The 18618-nt window shown below is 35.5% G+C and overlaps 1 protein-coding gene across 7 annotated transcripts in view; it reads right to left on the bottom strand.

Moving 5' to 3' along the window:
- SOX6 (SRY-box transcription factor 6) overlaps positions 1 to 18618 on the bottom strand; it is a 381650-nt gene that overhangs the window by 161612 nt on the left and 201420 nt on the right. For all 7 annotated transcript variants that reach the window (XM_049819851.1, XM_049819852.1, XM_049819846.1 and 4 more), the window contains one exon: positions 17136 to 17225. In XM_049819851.1, the coding sequence (XP_049675808.1) occupies positions 17136 to 17225 (90 nt within the window). The remainder of the gene's footprint in view (positions 1 to 17135; positions 17226 to 18618) is intronic.

The raw sequence follows: 18618 nt of genomic DNA, 5'->3' as shown, positions 1-18618 counted from the left end.
ACATGAATGCTAAGCCACCTCTAATATTCATATAAAACATTGCAGTAAAATGTGTAAGGAAGGTACTTTTTTGTAACTTCCTCTTTTAGATGTGAAACGATATTTTGTTTTTCTTATATACAATCATAGGTAGTGTCTTCTTTGAAATTACAATGTTGAGAGTCACAATTGATGACAGTCTGGAATAAGTAGGATCTTATCAACCAGCAAGAAAAGATTAGGAGTCTGCTGAAGAAAAAAATGTAAATGGAGAATTCAGGACTGATTTTGAAATTGCTCCATTTCATTGATTGTTCTTTCATAACAGTGTACAGCTGGATAAAAATCATTCCATTTCCATATTCAATTTTAACTTTAACAAGTGATTTCTGGGTACCGTGATACTCTTCTAAATGAATCTTATTTTTTTATTATGTAAACATGATACAATTCCAAGCGATCTATACGTTTTTTCATTCTTTCTGAACTAGTATTTCTTCCTGTTGTGGTGCAAGTGCAAAAAAGCACTTGTTTGGAAGGAAGAGCTCTCCAATTAAAACTTGTATCTTCAATCACAGGGATGAACTGAATATCTGTTCTATCTAATCTTATTCTGGAAAGGGAATTGTATATGTACATGCATAAAAATGACTGGAAGGAAGCTGAGTTTAGAGGAAGTTAGTTTAATATCTCACTTGATGAGTATAGCTCATATGAATTAGATAACATTAATTACTCTATATGACAGGACTCATAGTTACCTGTGATTTTTTTAGCTGATATTTGTCTTTCATGAAGAAAGTTCATGATGTAAAAGAAGCTTTTGCTTGTTTGTTAAGTCTTCTCACATTGTCTAAACCATGGATTAATAATGAAAGATGAAAAAAAATCACGTTTTAAGTTCTCCATTTTAAACAGCAAGCTACACAAAAGGAGGTTTTTAATTTTTTTTATTCTGCTTTTTTTTCACAGTATTTGCAGAAATAACATGATTCTTCTCTTTAAATAGTGAGGAATACTTTGCACTGTAATGTCTATAAATACATACATACATGGGGTGATGGTAAGAAAAGGTGACAGCTGAAGTCTGTACAGCTTTTATGTGTACTCCTGCAGTTGGACATGCGCAAATCAGGTGAACAATATATCAACATTGTATCTTCCTGTGGGGCTAATCTAGTTTTAAGGAGGAGGATGTGGTGCCTTATATTGAACCTGAGCATCTGTGTAGTAGGAAGGTCTATGAGAATAAGGACAGGAATGAATACTTTTGTCTATGGTACAAGAAGGGAAGAGATCCATTTCATAGGTGCCACTGCAGCTTTTGTATAAAAAGGCTAATCAATTTACATATTAGGATTCAATTATTGGAGTTCATTTGCCTGAAAGCTAACACTGAGGATCCCACTCCAAAACATTCTAGGAATCTTGCCTCTCTTCCTATACTCAAAATTGTAACCCAAATGCATTTCTTCTACTGCATCCAGAATGCACAATATACACAGGAGGGGAGATGTGCCCCTGTGAAATGTACTCTGACTTATGATGTCTTGCAGTTACTTTTTATATCTTGTTAAATAAGTTACTTCCATGAGTTTTTAGTTAGTAGTTATTAGCTACACCACTCAGAAATGTCTAAATATAAATATGAGGAGTATTAGTACTGCAAGATTTATATACTTTAAATATAAATTTTAATTTTGATCTTAATTACATGTTCATCTTTCATGTCTTACAAATACAAACAAGTATATCAATGAAAAACTTATATTTGCCTCTGAAGATTTTTATTGCCTCTGGTGATAAGTAATGAAGAAGCAAAGTTTATTGCAAAACAAGGACATTAGCATAGCCTGTCTATCATGGAAGCTGTAAAGAAGAAACTTCCTACTTCATCTAAGAAGAGACAATTTAGTCAAAAGCCTTTGATATGTATGGAAAAGCAACAACATTTTATACATTTAGAATGTGCCCACAGAAGTCAGTTGAAGGATTTATACTTATTTCAGTGGGCTTTGAAACAGGTCCATTGATATGTTCATTAATAATGGCATTAGGTGGTCAAAATTGGCAGCTTCAGGCTTGTAAATCTGAATATTATTTTAAATTTCTTTCATAATCAAACAGTTACAAATTGAAAGTGCTACTTATCTGTTACACACAACCTAGCAATCTGTAAAACCAATTCAGCAGAGTATATTAATGCTACAAATATGAATTATCTTATGTCTTTTGAAATAACCACAACCTCACTGTATGGGTGTGAGAAAAAAACCCAGACAAGTAAAGTAAACTATGCTTGTTGTTCCCTCAAGATTTATTTCATAATTAATTAATTTATTAAAAAGAACACATTCTAGAACAAATTAGAATTCTATGACCACCTTGTTGTGCTCCTATGAAATATGCTACAAAATTATCGGCCAAGTTTTCTAACTGCAGAAAAACCTCCTAAATCACATTAAACAGAGCACAAAGGAGGCGGCCTACATTTGCAAACCAAAGTTCCACACATATTCTAAGAGTGTTCTGGTATAATTAAACTCTAACCACAAGCATGAGTATGTTTAGCCAGATGTTTCTTAGAAGCGACTAAAAGTGCAGTTGGAAATTTTCTTAATTCAATTTATTTGTATACCTAGTTGATCACAAACCAAAACATTAAATGCAGCCCTTCACTACAGAATCTTCGGTAATGAAATTCTTCTCAGTCCCAAACCGGAGACTGGGATCATGTTATTTTGTTGTGCTTATATCCATATTCCACCACTCAAACAAGATCACTCAGAATGAAAACATAAACACTGCCTATTCAAGAGACTTAATATAATATAATATAATATAATAATCAAAGGCCTGAACTTAGGCACAACTTTATGCACAGTCTAAGGATGATTCAGAATAAATCTTGAAGCACTGGGAGCCTGTAGGAAACACACCAAGAGGTTTTGAATGCCATTATAACATCATTCTAATTGAATGTATTATAAATAGACCTGGGATATTGTTAAGAAATTGGAATCCCCTAATTGTTCCTTTTTCCTTAAGATAATAAAACACTGTCCAAGTTGCATTTTCATTACTTTATTTCTACAGCAACCACGATTTCATCATTATTTTTCCTTCATAACAAGACACTAAAACTAAAAACAAATGAAGAAGAAGCGGGAGCAGGGAAAACAGATTACTACTGAGACTTCTCTCAACTGGTTTTGAAAGTTAATCATCTTCCCTTTTAGTGCCCTATTAAAAAATCAGTTATGTCTGGAACAACATACCTATGGCAACTCGATACAATGTTTCTGACGTGTTTCTCATAAGTTACATCAGAGCAACTGTGATGCTGAGATACTGCCAACTAAGATGAAGGCTAATTGTGACTGCAAAATAATTTTGCACTTAAGCAATGTATTTTATGGTTGTTTCCTCTCTAGGAATTTTAAATATACATAAAAATTTCAAGCTGTCTGCATCTGTAAAGACCTCTGGTATTTTTCTAAGGGTTTTCTTAGATTTAGGTGTCTCTGGGCCAGATTTTTAAAAGGGATTTAGGACTCTTACTATTGCAGATAGATCTGTGGCCATGTTTTAAAAAAATACATTAAGCATCTAACACCCATTGCCTCAGACAACATCTTATAGTATTTTAAAAAATGAGATAGATGTGTCTGAACCACTTAACATCACCTTAAAAGTTTCCAATTTTCACCTGCGGTGGTTCTTCACACAGTGGACACTAGAGCCATGGAATATCTTCTTAAAAGATGCCATGGGCTCAAAGTTTTGAATAGGCTTAAGGGGAGACTGGACAAGTATTTGGAAGGGGGAAGAGAGATCCAGTTGACTGATACAAAATAAACAAACCACATCACGGGTAGGAAATCCCTGGAACTGAAAACAGTCAGAGGCTGGGATAGTGCTGGTGTGAAAGTATATGCTTTCCCTTGTTCTTCCTTGCTCCTGTGTGTCCATTTATGATTACAGCTGGAGTCAAATGGATGTTTGGCTGTTTTTTCCTCTTCATACCAAAGATGTCCTTTCCATTTTTTCTCTGAGTTCTTGTGTATCAACTTTAGCCCTTCAGATACAGTATTTGATGATTTTTTTTTTTATTAAGATTTGTTTTCCCTGTATGGGAATTCATACCTATGGGTCAACCAACTGCCTTTCCTTAACGTAAAAGTAGTTTCACTTACTTTTCTGATGTGCAACACCAGCTAGCGGACATGAGAACCTGGATCTGTGTGAAGGTGTATATACAGAGGCTTAGGGCTAACATGTTTCAGTCAAAACCTTAAGTTGCTCACTTTGAGTTTCACACAGGTAGTAACCTCAGCACAAAAACAGGTTTTCAACTGCACTCTTAGAGCTAACTGCTAACACATAACCATCAATACATTATGTTATCATCATAATTTCAGGGTATCGAAATACTGTTGAAGAACTAACTGCTGAAGGACATGAGGTATTTAGACATCCCTTTCTAGAACTCAGTAGCACTTTGGTAACTTCAGAGTAGCAAGGAATGCATTCACTTACAAATTCTCAAATTCCTGCTTGGACCTCTTCCACTATTGGCTTGATATGTAACAGCCATGATGAGATTTTTCTGCTTTTGTGCACCTCAAATGTTCTGCATTTAGGGGACCTCAGCAGCTTGCAGTAAAGCTAAGCATGCAGTAAGCTTTGACTTATATCATGGACTCAACATATACAGACAAAATTCCATTTAAGACAACCAGCTTGCATAAGAGGATAAACAAATACTAATCTGACATGTAAAGACAATACAGAAAATGCATTTATAACACAACACTCGCACACACTCATTCACATTTATTTCCCTATGCAAAGAAGATTTTTACTAATTCAAGTACTCAGTATTGCTTTAGGTATTAATTCAGTGTATATACTTTTAAGAGAAGTGACTTTCTCAGTTACCTAACCAACTGCACAACTCTACACCTGCTATGACAGAGCTAACACTGACCAAAACAAAGCACTACCATAAAAGCATGAATAGGTATGCATGGCAAAAGCATTACCTAGTTTACCAACTAACCTTCTAATTCTCACAGTATCATTTAACCTTTTTCTATCTTCTGTCAGTCAAAAACATTAAACAAGTATCATGTATCTTGAGTTCATGAACCACAGAAAATGAACTTTTTCAGAACTCCAATGAAAAATGGCATGTTAGTTTTGCTTAAAAAAAAATAAATACACACCTCTCAGAGGTTGTTAAGGACCATCACAGAAACTGAGTCTATAACTGTTACCATTTTGGAGAGTAGTCGGGGTCTCAGCCTGAGCATTGGTGATGCCAGCTGGGCTGTCTATAGGATCTGACTTTGACCAGTAAAGAGCAGTGGTCGCCTTTTACAGATCATGCTGCAAGTGTTGGAGTGGGCCTATTGCAAGGAACACTTTTCTCCTTTGTGAAGACTACTTCATTAAAACAAGTTAAATAACGTTCATTTTCATTATATAAATCCTCCATTTTCCCTCACTTCCAAACTTGAACTTTATATTAATTTCTGTGTGTTTAATGCATTCAAACATTTTACACAGGCATAGCTGTCCTAATGTAAATTTCTCATAGCAGATTCAGCTGACGTGCAATTAACACCTATATTTTGTCACGGGTGATTTGCTGCTTATCACCATAGCCCTTTTCAGTAGCTGTAACTATAATTCAGAAGACTGTTTTTCTCAGTGTTTGTTAGCACAATACACATGGAATGGAACAGGAAGAGGCAAAGTGAGAGAAGAGACTCACCAATGATCTCTGACGTTAACCAACCTTTAGCTGTGTGTGGAGACTGACTATGGTTTTCCTAGGTCAGCAGAGGGAGAATTCTCACTACAGCCTGCTCACAGACAGTTCTTAGCACCAAGTGTTCATATTTGTCTGATGGGGGAAAGGTTATCTGAGAGTATGCAGAGAGACCCAAAGTGCCTTTGTCAATCGCTGTTATCTTGAAAAGGGGCAGACTATAACCTGATAGGCTAAAGTCTTTCTTTTTAGAAAAATCCTTACATTTCAGAGGAAGTGGGCACCCCGTCTCTAGCTGCAGGCTGAGAGACCCAAAATTACACTACAGAACCCTTGGGAGGTGAAGAAAACAACAACAAAATAGAGAAGAGGGTTAATTAATCTATAAATACATCCTGAAGTAGAAACCCTCTATTCACTACAGCCCCTAAACGAAAATCGACAGTCATTCTTTGACTTGCAGAATCTCAACAATACGTAGGCAAATGGATCCTGGCACCAGAGCAAAGCAGCAAAGGTAAAAAGAAGTTCTTCCAGTTACAAGTTAAAAGGAACTCTATGATTCTTAGTGAATCTGAAAAAACCAAACCACAGAACAGTTATGCCCATTTGATTTTTCTTTACCTTCCTTTAGTAAACCTCTGTTTGTATTCCTTTGATGTTACCAGTCAAAACTTGAAGTCTCTGTAAGCTTTCCCACATTTAGAAAAACTTAAGTTGTACAAACCTACATAAAATGTCTGTATACACTATGCCGACTTTTGAAATCCTGCAACTTGATTACACCACCTGCATTTTAACAGTAGATTTTGTTTTAGTATCTGTAATAGGACTGCATTCCAGCTCCCAGAAAGAACTATAATTGTCTAGTAAACAGTTACATCAATGATCAAATCCCATAACTAAATTTCAAACTATGGTGAAGCTTGTCTATAAATAATTTTCTGATCTTAGGGGCTAGAACTATGATCTTATTTCAAAAGAGCACATTAGGGGCATATATCCATCTACAGTATTTCCAAGTCAAAACAAATGCAAAAGATGTATCTTAACATATAGTAGTATGTTTTAAAATGTCGGAAATGTCAACCACTTACATACTTTCATATTATCCCTAATTAATACAAATTGCATTTAATTTCACATTTAGTAAAACATATTGCTGCCCAAAATAAGGACTATAATTTTGATCAGCAATTATTATTACTGATGTATCAACACAATTATTTAAATTCAATGTATATAGAGGCAGGATCCATGCAAGCATTTACAGTTTTTGTGCCCTCTGTGCTTCTTCCCTAATTTTTGTGGCTTGGAGCTCCTCCAGATGCTGTCTCTGACTTTGTGGTTTTGTATTTGAGATCCCATCTCCTGATTCACAGCATTCCTTGATTGACAAACAGATTCAGATATGAACACGAACAGTTACCTGTATATAATCTACGCCTGACAGCTGCACTGCTAAGTTTTCCTTTTGTGGTGAACCTACTGTTTCAGATTTTACCCCTTTCTTGGGTCTCTGAGTCACTGTGTTTACTGAGCCATTCAATAACTGGTGACATATGTGATCTCCACACTGCAAGCTGCCCTTTACATTCAGAGGATTCTCCTGTTTTCCCTCCCCCTTCATAAACTGAATTATTTAAAAAACAACACAGGGTTTTGTATTTCTAAACTGATGTGCCTCCTAATTGAATGCAGAACACTTTCAAACTGTTTTCCATGAGAGGCCCACTTTTTTCTGATTTTAATGCACGGTGTAATACCTTCATTGGTAGATAAAAATTGTTTGACTAGAAGTAAAACCTATTATTATATGCTTTTTTAGTGGTTTTGTCTTGTATAATGTAGGATGAATTATGTAAAACATACCAAACAGGATACTCTACAAGCTGCTACTTGCGTGCTGCAAACAATCACATTTTCACTGATAGACTGGGACTTAGCATCTTAAAATTCCTGGGGAAATCAAGAGCATTTTAAGTATTGGGTTTGATTATTTAATCAGACAACTTGCATTTTGCCCTGGCTAATTTGGAAGGCTGATAATATTTTACTCATAAAATAATTGTGCACCTGTTGTGATGGAAACCTATTCAAACAAATCTTAATAGACATGAGGAGTCATTCCCAACATGAGTGTGTTAGCCTCTCATTACTGCTATCTATGGGGCAACAAATTTTAAACAGCTATTGAGCACGTCTCAGCTTAATATTGTATAAGTCTTAAAGATCATTTATGACAACTAAACTTTGTTAATTCATATCGATATAGACCAACGTAAGCATTAGGATATGTGGGTCAAACTAACAGTAATTTAAAGAAAAAAAAGGGTAGGAAAAAGTATGTATATAATAACAGGATTTCAGTGTGAGAGCTAATGACAAAGAACCATTTCTGATCAAGCTGCCTGGGTATAAATCAGAGGGTAATACCCACGATGAAGTCATGAATCAGGGCAAGCTATGTCCTTAATAGATTTCTATTTCTGTTTCCTCTGTGCAGACAAATTTCCTATGGAAACTTTTTCAATATAGCTCTCTCAATTTGCTTTAAAATTTGTATTTTTATATTAGTTGATAAGACTTCACCTTTTTAGCATTTTTGAAATTTTTTTCTATTGGCAAATCATGGAAGAACCCAAAAAAATTGGAGGGAGTGGAAAAGAGAGAAGTTATTTACTTTAATCCAGAATAAGTATTTGGGGGAGAGACAGAAGGGAGAAAGGGAATTAAGACCAATTCACTCACCAAGTAAGGGGGCTGTATCATGAATGACCTGATTGGAGCAAGGGGATCCTGATTAGCCTGAAATCACTTTAATGCTGGCAGGAGGAGGTGACAACAAGGAAAATGAGCCCAGTTTGGCTAGATCTGCCCTTTGGCAGAAAACTGTCAGATATCATTGGTCAGATCTGAAGTGAGGTGACACAGTTAGACAAATCAAGACCTCTTAAAAAAAATACAGATAGTTAACCTCTTCCAAAGGGTCAACTTGTTTAGAGAGGACAAGGACAACCCTTCTTGTATTTCTTCTTCTATCCCTCACTGAGCTCAGGCTTTTGAGGCAGTGCCTGTGTCAGGTTGCACATTATGCTCTTGCTATTCTCAGTTGCATATGAGTTTCCCAAATGTGCTCGTACTTCATTTCTTCTGAGTACTAATCCCATGTCCCTTAAGTTTTACAGATGACATTTCTGAGCCACTGCTGGGTCCAAAGTTTGTAAAGTTCACAGTAAGGTATTTTTACATATCTCTTAAGAAAAGAAATCTGATACCTTTGATACCCTCACGATGCTCTCATTACCACACAACACCCACACATCAAGACCCCACTTCAAGACAGACTCCCCATTCAGAAAGGGAGTTTAAAACCAACTGAAGTAAAAAGGATTGCCGCAAAGGTTGTCATTAATCAGTGCCAAAGTTTGATGTTGCTCAGAACAGGCGTATTTTGTGCAAAAGGTTTCTTTCCAAATTAACTGCAGAGAAGGGTGGTGAGAGTGACCAAAGTGCAGAACAGCTTTCAATATAAGGAATAAATAAATACATTTTTACTTTTCAACCTGGAGAAAAGACAACTGAATGTCGTGTAACAGAGAAGATGAACAGGGAACCATTCCCTCTCCATTATAATGCAAGATCTAGGGGACACCTACAAGGTACTAGGTTCAAATATACAGCATATTGTTAACTGCTGGACTTATCCCCACAGACTTCCCAGCTGTCTATTAAAGGGTTCAAAAGCGATTGGACATGTTCATAGGTGATAATTCTATCAAGGGCCATTAAACCCGAATGTACCACCTCTGAGTCAAAAAGCCCATTAATCATATTTTGTGGGAAATTGGAAGAGTATATTGAGGAAATATTACTGTATGTTTGCCCTTTCCTTACACCCTTCCCCAGGTTGCTCAGTATCCATAGAGACAGAACACTACAGGATAGTGTGTTCTTTATATCTGACACTTAAATCAAAGATTTCCTTAATATGAACTCTTGTAAGAAAAGACTTATAAAAGACATCTACAGGTTTCCACAGAATACAAATCAATCAGAAAATCTCAGTTCTTTCAGTACTGTGCCTATATGCGTCTTTCTTGATAAATGCTTACATTCATTAATTTGTTAGAACTTTACTTTATATGTCTGCAGCAACAAAAAGCCAAAAGCACTGAAGCATGATGAAACGTGTTTTACCAGTGCAAACTCCTCCATATGCACTTGCTTTTTCATATGAAGTTGTATATTTGTCTCCAGTAGGAGTTTTATTTTGCTAAAGGTAAGCAACTTCATTGGCAACTAAGCTGGGACTTGTGTCAAAAGGAAATTTTCCACTGACATTCAGTGTCAGAAGAGAAGGCCTTAAGTTCCAAGTAGTGATAGGCTTCTTCAACATAGAAGCCTTTTGACTACAGTTAAAGACTGTATTTATTAAAGAAAACAATTACTGATATAATGAAAGCTAAATATATATAAAATACCAAAACAACCTACCAACAGAAAAAAAGGCAAGTTTTCAAAGAAAAAGTGAAAACCTACTTGTAATTTTTAGTTTATATTCAACCCTTTTTCTGCTAAAAAATTAAATGGCATTTGAAAATAAAGACATTTCAATACCATACATTTTCTTGTCACTATTTGTACAAATAAAGAATGGATCAAATCCCAGAAGGCAGTCTTTTCTGCTGTGACAAATAAATGTATTGCTGTTTCAAGTTCCTTATTATTAGAATCATAGAATGAATCACAGAATAGTTTGGGTTGGAAGGGACCTTAAAGATGATCTAGTTCCAACCCCCCTGCCATGGGCAGGGACACCTTCCACGAGACCAGGTTGCTCAAAGCCCCATCCAGCCTGGCCTTGAACACTGCCAGGGATGGGGCATCCACAACCTCTCTGGGCAACCTGTGCCAGTGCCTCATCACCCTTATCATTAGCATCATTATCTTATTCCTTTTTCTCATGATCAGGTGATACTATTTCTTAATACACTCTTTGGGACACAGTTCCACAGAACACAGCGTATAGGTAAGTAAGTAAGTGAGCTGTGCCATTGATTTCAGTGTAGTACAGTCTTCATATATTTAGCCCTGAATTGTTAAACTTAGAAACATACACTGGTAAGGTAAAAAATATATAGATATATGTGATTGCAGTAAGTAAGAAATTCATTGTGTGCCTTGAAATATACTGCATGCATCACGGTTGATACTATTTATAAAATGTATGCAACAATATGGAGAACTTGATTTATGTGAAAGGTTGATTACAATGTAATTTATAGTTGTGGAGTTTTAAGAACTAGAAACGGTAATAGTCATTAACTTTTAACATTAGAAGCAGGCATGATTGTGATAGGTGCCACTGAAATATGACCCTCTGACCAAAAGACCAGAGCAACAAAAATGTTTACTACTTTTTTTTTTTTTTGCACTAAGTACACCTTCAATCCTGCCAAGACTTACATGTACATAATTTAAATAATAGCCCTGTGTACAGTGAGCAGTCCCATTCATTTCCACGGAACTACCCTCTGTCTGTACAGTGTATGGTATTTCTATTTAAGTCCAGAATCTGGAGAAAAGTCTTTCATACCAAAAAAAGTCAAGATGACATAAGACCATATAGTTTAATCTAGTTCACACTAGTGATTAGTCTAACTAATTATATCGGAATCTTAATCATAACAAATAGATACAATAGGGCATGGTAAGTTTAACCAAAATATTTTTTGTTTGGAATCCATTACTTTCTTCAAGCAAATCAGACTAAAGGGTATGCAAACATTAACTGTTGAAAGTGCTTATGAAATATTTGGTCATTCAGAAAGGTACCACTTTACTTAGAAGGTCAGGTTAGACCTGGAAATGTAGCTTTTGTAACATGTTACACAAAATGCTAATGACTTGAGAAATGGCAAAACAAAAATATATCTCTGATTTGGAGAGCTACAACATAAAGCTAAACATATCACTTCATTGGATCACAATAGTAAATACATTATGAGCAACCTTTATAGCCTGTGGTATATTTCTAATCAGGACCAATTTCTTAAGGATATGGGTGTGGGGGTGCTGGGTTGCATTGTTTTGTTATGTTTTGTTGGATGCTTTCATTGGTTTCACTAATTGGAACCAGTTGATCCTTTTTCCTGTGTATTGATTTTTTAAATCCTAGCAGTTAACAATGATTCTAATGTATCATAACACTTTAGACCTTAATCATATAGTGGGGCTTTTGCTTGTAGCTTTTGTTTGAGTTTTAATTAAGAAGACCTTGTGTCTCAAAGCCTGAGCTGGGTTTTTAATTGCTAGTATGTATATCACACAGACTTCAAAAGAAATAAAATATGTTTATAACAGAGAGCACAAAGGAGAGCTTTGAAATGTCTATAGCCATACAAAGTGACATAATTAAAAACCTCTGAGTGCCTCTGTGATATAAGACTTATATATATTTATTTATACATATTTATAAGGCAGACTGTTATATACCCTTAGAATTCATAAGAAGGAAATTTCAGCAATTATAATGTGAAATAGTTACTGCGAATCCAGACTACAGTGTTGGTCAGGGCTACAGGAAAATATCAGGTTTATTTTCCTCAAAGTGGTCTTCACATTTGATATAGTGCACCAAGAAACACTTGTGCATGTATCTGTGCACGAAAGCTTATGTGTGAAGACAAATTTTATAAAAAGGAAGCAAAAATAGCATTTAAAATTGTTTTGTAAATCATGCATATTTTAAGAAAAAATTTAATTCACTGTAAAACCAGAGCAACCATAACTTTCTCAAGGATTCATTCATGCACAACTCTCTCCAAGACTATTCCAGAAATAGTGTTAAATTACTAGATTCAAACAGTTGTGCCTCACTGTTCTCTTCCAGTCATTAATGCACACACACAAAAATGCTCCTAGAAAACACCTCTTTCCATCTCTCCTGTGTCCTAATACCAGGGACAAATAGCATTTTCAATGTTGTTTTAGTCTATCTTACAAGGAGACTATCAAGTGGGTGAAGTTGCTTCGTTTTACTAAATTCAACATTTCCTAGGAAACAGGAACACTGCCTCCCACCTATCCAAATATTTTGAGGCCATTAAATGTGTACGTCACATGAAATAGGAGCTTTAGGCTCTTTTTAATAAAGTAGCAAATATAAAAGGGGAAGGAATTAGCACGGAAAACACAATGCAAACAGCCTTCTGTACTGGATAAAGCTATGGACATCAATCACTACCCTTCCCAAAATAGAGTATACTGTACAAAGACAGCATGTGACATTCAAGTCACAATGCCTATAAATCTAGAGAGTTCCAGTTGTAAACACCACCAATGGAAGCCAGAGAACTAACCTGCAACACAGTAGCCGGTGACCCAGGAGTCACTCTTCTGTAAGACTGCTAGACCAATCCTGACCCTTTCACGATAACATCATTGCTTAAGTTACTTAAAGACTGACCTTTCTTATTTGATCTTCAAAGACCCTGCGTGCTGAGAAAGACCATTGCGGGCTATTTCAGTAGGACAACTGCCTGATGCATGCAAGACTGTGCTATTCCAGAGATTTATATTTGGAACAGAAACAGAAAACTTAAAACAGACTCTGTATAGTGATAAATGATGCTACTCTGCCTAGCTGTGGCTGCTGAAGAAAAACTAGATAACTAAGCAACAGAAATCCATGCAGCAAGGGAGGGTGAGGACAGAACTCTGTGCACCCAAATATCTGGAAATTTAGAAAAGAGTTCTGCATCACTTTGTTCATTCAAATACATGATAACAAAAATCAGAATGAAAAGTATTTCCTGATCCTAATTTTTGTACAGAAAAAACAAACACTGCAAGAGCTGGACATAAGCCTAACAAATTGCTTGTATAACTTAAATAAATGTATTTGTATGCACACACTGGCAAATAGCATACAATCAAACGATTTGCATAGGCAGCTCTGGGTTTTTTTCCAGGTGAGCAGGTCATTTAACTCAGCTCAACTGCTTCATAGACCTTTGAAAATTTGACCTATGTGTTTCATTTATAAACATATCAAATGAACAAGCAGACTTATTTAACCACTGGAATTTGGCTACAAAGCATTCTGCCAAATGCTCCTTTGAGTTTCATGCAACCTCCCTGAAGTCAATGGCTTGTTTGGCTGGAATTCAAGGAAGAATTGGGACCATTATCAATAACTGAAATCCTAATAAAGAAACTCAGAAAAAGCAGTTTCACAAAGGAAGCACACTATGCAAGAGTAATTGTGAACAGGAACAATCCCACTTAGAGAAAAAAAAAAAAATCATTCATTGTTTGTTACTTTTGTATTGGCTTCTATTATTTGAATTAATAGATACAGCTTATAATTATATCTTGATTAACACTATTGTGTTCTAAATATAGAAGGTAAAGCAAGAAAATACCGTTTTTATTTGTTTCTCTCAGCCAATTATCTCTTCTTCTCGTCTATGTGCTTCCCAAACATGAATAGAAACTGTTTGTGTCAGTGGTACATTTTTTTTCTGCTTTCATCCTTTTTTTCTGGCACTGATTCTTAGTGAACTGCCTTCCCACAACCAACATGCTAGTCTTTCACTGAAGGGGGGAGGGTTGTAGTTGTGCAGATACAGAGGAAGAGTATGTACTCAGGTTATCCTTAGCAAGAGCAACGCCTTCTCTCTAAAATAAACAACTCCTAGAAACAGGCAGTGCAAAAAGCAGTTCTTCCCAGGACCACACCTCAATTTCTAACAATCAAGATTTTTTTTCCCTAATGACCACATTTATTTATTTTTACTGCATCACTTCACGCCTTTAAGTTAGGCTCTCAGTAATATGAGCAGAAAGTCTGCACAAAAGCCAAAAATATCAGCCAGTTAAATAAATTGATTTAGAATCTAATGGAAATTAAGGAAAAAGATATTTGACCTCCCATAGACAACACGTTTTCAAAAGTAGTTCTTTCAGACCTCAGCATGCCCTGCCGGTTATCTAACTGGAAATTCATTCAGCACAATGAAAATGAACTTCATGACTTGGAAATTTACCACCTTAAACCCTGAGAAGATTTTTTTTGAAGTATGCTCCTTTGGCAGTTTAAAAATTCTCTCTGGTTCCCCCACTTTGCTTTATTTCCTTCTTGTAATCTGTTTTTCCTGCTGCCATGGGCTAGATTGTTGTCTGGGGTTTTTTTCTTTCTAGGATGATTTAAGGCATACAAAGGCTAATATAAGTTAATACCAGGCTATTAGGTTGATAGTGATTTTATCAGCGAGGAGCTAACCAGTCTGGAGACAGCGGCTAGGCCACTGGCTTGGGAGCCCAAAGGAAAGCAGTCCTACTCCAGACCTGCCACTAGTCCTGCTATGTAACTCTACACCTCGTTTTCTTCTATTAAAATGACACTAATGTCTTTGTCAAGAGGTTTGAATACTGTAAGCATAAAGCATGACATAACAGCCACCATCATTTATCTTCCATGTTTGCGTACGCTTTTTTGTATTTTTGCCTGTTCATGAAAACTGTGAAATGCAGTCTCAGTAGCAAAGATTCAGTATTGCATCTTGCTGGGAGTCAACTAGTAGAGGAGAGGAATATTGCAGACATTAAGACCGCTTAAGGATAGGTTTCTAGGGATGAGACACAGGAATTAAGTCGTTGGAAACTAACTGAATGACTGTCAACACATAAATCTGGTGAGCCTGATCAGGTGATCGTTTTTATACAGCTGATAGGCTATACCCCTAGAAAAGGTAGTTGAATGAGTTGAGAATTCTTCCAAATCTGAGTGAGAATGCTTTGTAGGTAGATGAGAAAAGGGTTAGGAGCAAGAACTCTAGCCACCCACTCTGCAGTGAATGTATATACTAAGAAAATAGGAGGAATAACATAAATCCAGAAAAATAAACTTTTTTTTTTTTTTTAATAAATGCAAGCTCATGAAAAAGCTTTTCGTGCCATATAAAAGAATAAAGAACATTATTCTGCATTGTTAGAGATCCCACCTCTTTTAATTTTGATTCACTAATAGCATTCAAGTAGCTTCTATTTAAAGACTAAGTAGTTATATTGTGCAATTAATGGACAAACTAGCATTCAATGTTTTCCACACTATTAAGAGACAATACAGCTTTAAATAGAATATGATTTCAAGACATAATTTTGCGGGATTTTATTACAGTCAATTTTAACATGTTCTTGTAAAACTGCATACTATATTTCTGCCACTGACATTACCATAGGATTTCTTACCTGCCTAATATATACACATTGTCATAATTCTACCAAAAAAATCCAACAGCAGAATCCAACAGATTTTGTTCCTGAATCAGCTGAAGGAACCAGTTATAACTTACTTATTAAAAAGGGCCAATCTTTCATCTGTTTTTAGAATAAAAAATTTGAAATATCTTAAGTTTCCCTGGTGGAAGCATAAATTTTCATCAAATGGTATCTCTTTTTTTTTTTTTTTTTTTTTCACTAGTAAAGATTTATTAATATGATGCACATGATTCTTTGTTTCCACATATTTGTAGTTGCAATTTAATAAAATTATACCAATGAAGAGAAATGAATCTTAGGTACCTTGTGTACTCCTCAAACATGCCTTATGACCCTTTCTAACAGCACAAAAAACCACCTTTTTAATTTGTTGCTTAATCAATAACACTGAATTTCTTCTCACTAAGAAAATCCATGGAAGAATTGATGGGTGGGGAAAAACACTTCAGGTTTTCTACATAGTACTTAACTGTCAAGAGAATTCCACTTTTACTGGATTGCTGGTTCAACAAATCTTGGAAATACTGGAAAGTACTGTCTATATATGCAATAAAACTTGCACCGATTTCAGTAGGTCCCGAATTTCACCCAGAGCTGCTCTTTCTCCGCAGGAATAGCATGAATATAAAGAATTATTCTTTTTTTTCCCCAATTTTGAATCAAAGATTTAGAACAGTAATCACACAATTACCCCCTTTTATAATCTGAAAGCAGTTTCTACATACAGTTTATGCAACCAGGAAGAAACAGTACCAAGTACTAGTAACTCCATGTTTTCAAGATCTTTCTTCTTCTTCCTCTGGTCACAGAGATATATAGCTAATGTCAATGAACTAATGTAACTAACCTGGTGTTTATGATAACATCCTTGATACTACCTATAACTGATTGTGACACACTCTAATTTATTTATGTGGCAGATGCATCCATTGTCTCAAAGATAAACATTAAAAAACAGGGTGAGTTGACTGGAAAGAGGAAAGCACCCTCTAGTTATGATTGTTATTTCTATTATTTTTTCTGAACTTCAGAAAACCCTCAATCCCCTTTTTATAATATATGCAAATATTTAAAATTTGATCTATTGAGATACCTTTAATTTCTCCAAGGAGATCACTTGTGTTTAATTTTTCCATCTTCTCCTTCCAGTCTTTAGAAAGTAGCTTTTCCATGCAGGATGAATCTATTTTAAAAAAAAAGAAAAAATGATCAAATATATTCTCACACATCAGGAAAACAGGTGCCACCTTCATTTTAAAACTCTTCTCCCTGTTCTAGTTGGACCATAGTTTCAAAGGGAAATGAACTTGTAGCCAAACAGAGTTCTTATTTAACTGCATTTTAAATCCGAAGTAATTCCACTGAGGTTAATGGAGTTACTATGGATTTAACAAGGGTCTAATTGAAAGAAAAACTTCATTCAGGATTTATGCATGCTAACTGCCAATTTACATGCATAGATTGCCAATGTATATACAAATTCTGTCTTTTTCATTTGAGAATGATTGTACACTCGAAATTATACATGAAGATTTAGAAGCTTTTTTTGGAAATTTGGCACACAGTGACATCTGAAACCCATTTTTACAACCATGTCAATGCAAAAATTATTCATATAATGTCTCCATGGAATTCATAAAAGCACTCTACATATTGGATGTTCACAGTATCAGAAATTTTCTCAGTACGCTATAAACAACATGTAATGATTAGAAGATCGGCTTTCATAATTTGAAGTTCAGAATACATTTCAAATCTTTGTCCCAATCTGGGAGGCCTTCTGTAGGCAAGACTGTCACTGAAGTCATTACACTGAAGACTGGCCTTAGTAGGTTTCCTATGATCAGACCCCAATTCCACTAGAAAACTTCATATTGAGCATAACAGACTTCAATAAAATCTAAAGTTTTTTTCAGTTCCTAAATTAAACTAATTGCCTCTGAAGTCTAAATTATACATAATCTTCCAGATAACTTACAAAAGGTGATTTTTAAGATGGGAATTCTTACGGTTAATGTTGTGATCCAGAATTTTATGACTTTAAGAACCACAATTCAGATTTAAAAACAATTATCAAGAAAACTTTATACACAATTGAACACTTATTTTCCCTTCCCAATTAGTAATAATAGAATCTCCATTAAATATTGTGCATTTACTTTCATTGGCAGACAGACGCATCAACAATGCCTATGTTAAACACCTTGGAAACCCTTAGGCCCAGTTTAGCAAAATGTTATTTAAATGCAACTCTATTCCTAAAACGAATCATTATAAGACCACGTATCACTGGGTCATGCTGAGCACGTTGTTTCTTAGCGCATATACTGGGAAGAGCCATACACCTTAGTTGTTAGAAACTCTCATAGCAAACTGCTCTTTGTGTTAGGAGGAGACCAATGCTTTCTAAATAACTAACAATGTTCCAAACTTTGACAACATTTGCACTGATCCCGCTCCAGTCACTTACGAATTAACACTGGGGTGTACAAGAAGGCAGAATTCAGCCTAACATATCTTCTGCTAAATTACTGGCAGATTAAGGGCAAATCGTGGCTCAAATTCTCATGTCAGCA

Source organism: Accipiter gentilis, chromosome 17, assembly GCF_929443795.1.
Source record: "Accipiter gentilis chromosome 17, bAccGen1.1, whole genome shotgun sequence".
Classification (NCBI taxonomy): Eukaryota; Metazoa; Chordata; class Aves; order Accipitriformes; family Accipitridae; genus Astur; species Astur gentilis.
Note: the sequence above shows the minus strand (reverse complement) of the source record. Positions and strands in the feature narration are given on the sequence as shown.